General features: G+C 33.4%; 1 protein-coding gene across 1 annotated transcript; it reads left to right on the top strand.

Annotated features, from left to right (window-relative positions):
- The first annotated feature begins 250 nt into the window (after positions 1–250).
- On the top strand, positions 251–4,830 carry LOC119635107 (zinc finger protein 567-like). Its single transcript, XM_038029687.1, has 3 exons — positions 251–453; positions 522–928; positions 2,458–4,830. Exons 1-3 carry the CDS (start codon positions 319–321, stop codon positions 3,467–3,469), a joined length of 1,554 nt encoding a protein of 517 aa, XP_037885615.1. The 5' UTR covers positions 251–318; the 3' UTR covers positions 3,470–4,830.
- Positions 4,831–5,378: the final 548 nt, after the last annotated feature.

The raw sequence follows: 5,378 nt of genomic DNA, 5'->3' as shown, positions 1-5,378 counted from the left end.
GTGAGAAGGCTGTTAGTGAGAGAGAATTTCGATATCAAATAGCGGTGGCACTAAACTTCAACCACATGACAGCACGCTGCAAAAAGAAGCTAGAAAAGGGGGCTAGAGCGGAGACTTTTCAATATTACTCATTATATTGCACAAAGTTAGTTTTTACATATTCACAGAAGCTCTCTACCAATTCTTCTTTGCACATCGTACCCCACTTTTTATCGCCGAATATTGCTTGTATACCATCTTTAATTTTTCTGAGTATTGCCATCACTAATATTTTAATGGAAAATAAATTAAAATATATTCACAAACGTTGAATGAAAAATGTCTTTGGATTTACGGAATCAATGTCGAACATGCCTTAAGACTGATATTAAATTGCAGAAGTTGACTGCTATGATTGACGGAAAGGCTGCAACAACGTACAAGGATGCGTTAAAGACTCTGGCAAACTTCTTGGTAAGTTGCAAATGTAAATATTGCAGAAGATGTCTTGTGTCATACGGATAACCGTTTTTTTATTAAAGTTTAAAGCTGAATATGAAGACGAAATGCCGCAAAGGATATGCGATGGTTGTTGCCGTAAACTGCGGTCGGCCCAAAATTTCATTATTCAAGCAGAGGAAGCTAACGACAAGTTAATACGAATTCTAAAGGATATACAGCAGATGCCTTCCCTAAAGCAATTGGATTGCTTGAATGAAAATCCCATTGAATTGTCCAGCACTGTTGAGCAATGTCTGCAAATCAAAATGGAAGTAGAAAATTTTGAGAGCGCGGCAAAAGATTTAGAACAAATTGACAATTTGATTGATAATATTGCAATTAAAAATGAGCAACAATTTGATGGCGAAAATCAATTATTAAAAAGCGTTGACAAGGATGCTGAAGCTAATTACCAAAGTTCGGCGGAATCGATTGCTCAAAATGAGAGGTATGCAGCTTATCCTTTTTGTCAGGTTCATCTCATCGCATATATATACATACATGCACGCACAAAAATATACAAAGTGTACATATAAAGATGTGATCAAGAAGTAAGGTGAATTTGTACATAAAATGAGCCATTTTTCATAGCTTTCATAACACTGTAATAATATTCCAATTATAGTGTCAATGTTAACTTTGTAACACCCACCCATCTTAAGGGTAAGAGTAAGAGGCCTCTATATCCTTTCTGAAAAACTTGAATTCTATCCTAAAAATTGCTTTGAAATGTAAGTCCTTGGCGGTTTAGCAGGAAATGACATGTCCAGTAACATGTAGTAGCTGGATCGGCTTTGCAAGATCAAAATTTTGTTGGAATTATTTTTTAGTTTGATTTACTTATCACTCATAACACATCTAGTTTCTTGAGCTGCATCCAATAGTTTATATAAAATTTGCCATTTTTTCTCTATGTAGATCAGTCAAAAAAAGAACCCTCTCAATCAGCATGTGTTCGAGATCCCATGACATGTTAGATAATTTATATGCCGATTCAATATCATCTTTAATGGGTAATTGGTGTGGATAGCATTTAAGCGTAAGAGCTTATGGCTACGCTTCAGAAATACAGCTTGATGTTGGAAACCTTCGCTTGAAATATTCTTTCCAATACGAATTTTTTAACATGAAACTCTATAAGAATGTCAAAGACAGCACTACTATCAACACACAAAAAGAATCGTTTTATCATTTCATTATCATATCTTAGTATTCGTAGTATCAGGTTTAAACGAGACGTTAATTTTACTTTTTGTCGACAATCATATGTATATATATATATATATTGAATTGGAATTTTCAAAACTAATGGGGCTTAAGACCAAGGATAAAAGTAACACAAGTAACCATTAACGGGCCCATGCATTTTGACGGAATACTCTAGACTTTTACCAGAAAACTGATTCAACTGATTTGATTTTAGGCGCTAAAGTTTATTGTACATTGGCTGTAAATTATTCCTAGTAATAATAACTGTATATATATGTAGGTCATGGGATGTTTTGTAACCTGTCAACTGGCCGATCAATATGCTTTTTCGCTACTTAAAATGAGTTTTGAACTGATCACGCTAATGTTTATGATGTGTATGGGAAAGGAAGGCAAAGAAAGATAAGTAATATGACTTTGTATTACTCCCGACGCTTTCGGGATATGGGCTGCGAAGGAAACCAAACATGCTTATCAAGTCCAAAAATTTAGAATATCATCTTCATCAGAATTGAATATGTTCACAAGAGCGATATGCTCCCATTATAAATAATAGCCATTCATTTTGAATAATGAGTACCAAGAAATCGTCCTGGCCCCAGTTTCCTAATGCCTAAACGACTTTGTAGCATATCATGCATCAATTCAAATTCGAAACCTTGTGCGAAAAGACATTTTTGGTCTTAAGTTTCTGTTTCGTAATCTAATCTATAATTTCCTTTAATTTGATTTTTTCTAATTAATTTTTCAAAATATAACGTTTTTCAGTAAAGATGACACGGAATCTTCAGTTGATGAATTTGAAGATGAGTATAAACCAGAAAATGCTAAAAGTGATAATAAAACCAAACGTAATAAACAGAGAAAACTAAAAAAGATGAGCAAATATAAGCTGGATGAAGATGATTTGTTACCAGTGCGTTGTGAAGAGTGCGGCAAAGTTTTAGAAAATTCTCTAATACTTGCCCGACATAAACGTAGCACACATTTACCGGATGAGCTAAAAATACCTTGTCCCAATTGTGGACGAAGGTTTAGCAGACGTTGCAACATGTACGCACATATGCGCACTTTTCACGGTCAGGAGTCAGTCGATGTTTTATTGAAAAATTCCAATACAATACAATATCGATATAAATGTGATAAATGTTCGTGTAAATATACAAACAAATATAAACTTCAGGCTCACGTTAAAAGTAAACACAGCAGCAAAACAGATGAAAACAATGAAATGAAAAGTAACTCGGGTCCAGTTGCGAACGAGGAAGGACATCAGAAATCAAAAAAGATTTACAATTACGATAAAAAGTTTCTATGTACAATTTGCGGTCTGCCCTGTCAAAGTCAATCGGCATTAACTATACATGTGCGTCGTCATACTGGAGAAAAACCATTCAAATGCGATCTGTGCGATAGAGCCTATGCTAGATTGTATGACGTGCAAATTCATCGTCGCAGCCATACCGGAGAAAAACCGTATAAGTGCACCGTTTGCGAAAAGGCATTCAAACGTTCGAATAAATTAAAAATACATATGCGCACGCACACAAACGAACGTCCATACAAATGCCCTCATTGTGAACGTAGTTTTAAGCAATCAAAAGATCTAAATATTCATATACGCACTCATACGGGAGAGCGACCGTATAAATGTAATGTATGTCAAAATACATTCACCCAAAGTAATTCCTTAAAGGCGCATCGCACGAAATACGGACACATTGAAGCGAATACCGAAGAAAACATTCCAAGAGCATATAACACAATTTTAACAACTTAGTGTAAGCGAGACAGAGCGAATTAATTTTTCCGAATTGTCTGTAAGCAAGCTATTGTTTTCTTAATAGTAGTGAACTTGAAATCATTTCTATTGACAATTGATATATATAATATATATATATATATACTGTTATGTATAGTTTTTCAAAATCTATTCGAAATAAGTTGCTTGTTATTTGCCATTCATTTGTATTGAAAATGTGATTTTTTCATCATTGCATTGACTGTTCACTTGTCAGTTAAGAGCTTTTAAATAACATTAAACTTATTCTTATTATATCGACTAACATGAAAAGAAGAATTAGTTCATAGCATTGTCGTCATTATTCTGATTTTGAAACGATTAAATAGAAAAATATGCAAATAAGGAGCATAGAGCATTCTTCGATCAATTTGGGTCTTGCAGTCGATCTAAATCAATTCATATAAAAAATGTTCATAAATAAAATGGGCTAAAGAAATAGATTTGCTCCATGGAATAGGACCATAACATATGTGACGTTTCTGTAGTAAACTTTTTCGGCCTTTCAAGCATTGCTGATTTTATCGAGCCGCCATACTAGCGCCCATGAAATTTTTGAAGAGTTTAAGGTTTTTTTCAATATCGTTGGTCTTGCTGGTTATTTTCCTATCAGGACGGTTCGTCAAATGACGAAAAAGCATCGAACAATGCTCTAAGCTAATTAAAGAGAGTACAGCGTTTCTCAATGGAAAGCTTGATTCCATTTCTTCAAATGAGACTTCAGTCGTCAAAAGCTTTTTGTTATCCTAGAACATCGTTTGATTTACTTTGGTCTATTGATTAGTCTCATGTCAATCAAACACCTTAGGTGCGAGGTTCCGTAATAGCGGCACAATTAAGGCTTAAGACCAAAGAAAATCATTTTCAAGTTTTCATAAGAATTTCTCTTAACGAACAGTTTCTTCCTTCCTCTTCTCATTTTTTTTTGACTGTATTCTGGAAACGCAGCTCTAGTACAGGGATCATAGACTTTGTTGTTTCTTGCAATGCGCACAGTATGCTCCTAACATAGTAACTTTGCGGTCATTTATATTTGATTTAAAAATTACTATGTTTTATAAAAGCAAAAAATGGAATTATTTTCTTGGCCAGGCTTGTGAGGTATGTTCACGGATCATAAACCTCTTACTGAATGAAAAATTGTATTGGTAAACGCAGAGTTCTGCGACATTTTCATGTCAAATGGTGGCAAATAATTTCTATTATGTATTTCACTTATTATCCTTCTGGAAGAGCGGCACAACGTTTCTCTCATGTATACCGTATTTTTCGGACTATAAGACGCCGTTGAAATTAGTTTAGAAAAATATATTTTAATATTACTTTTGAATCAAAATTTTTATTTATTTTTATTTTATTTTTAATTTATTTATTTTTTATTTTATTTACTTTTATTTTATTAATTTTTTATTTATTGTTTACATAACTCATATTAGCAATATTTAGTTCGTATTACTTTCATCTGAACTATTGTTGTCGTACCTCATGTACCTCAATCTTAGAGACAATTTATTGAAAAAATATTTCAATGCTACCTTGAGACTATACCACGCGCCCAAAATTTGAGTAAATTTTTTTATATCAAAAGGTCTGTCTCTTATAGTCCGAAAAATACGGTACATATTTCGTTAACGTATGTCGAGCTCTGTTATGCAACAATATTTTGACCTTGAGGCTTCCCTTCCCTTATACTTTTTGCTCTGAAATAATATTTCGCTATGAATGTTTTTATAAGAGTTTGAGTATAATTTTTGCATAGCATAAGGAATTCTCTCCTTCCGATAGCACGCCTTGCTTTCGTCGATACTACATACCATTAAAACACTTTTTTACGTGCGTAAATGTTTATCTTGTTTTTTTGTTTTTCTTTTTTTTTTTTTTTTTTTTT

The sequence above is a fragment of the Glossina fuscipes genome, unplaced genomic scaffold, assembly GCF_014805625.2.
Source record: "Glossina fuscipes isolate IAEA_lab_2018 unplaced genomic scaffold, Yale_Gfus_2 3, whole genome shotgun sequence".
In the NCBI taxonomy this organism is placed as follows: domain Eukaryota; kingdom Metazoa; phylum Arthropoda; class Insecta; order Diptera; family Glossinidae; genus Glossina; species Glossina fuscipes.
This window is presented reverse-complemented; position numbering and strand designations above follow the sequence as displayed.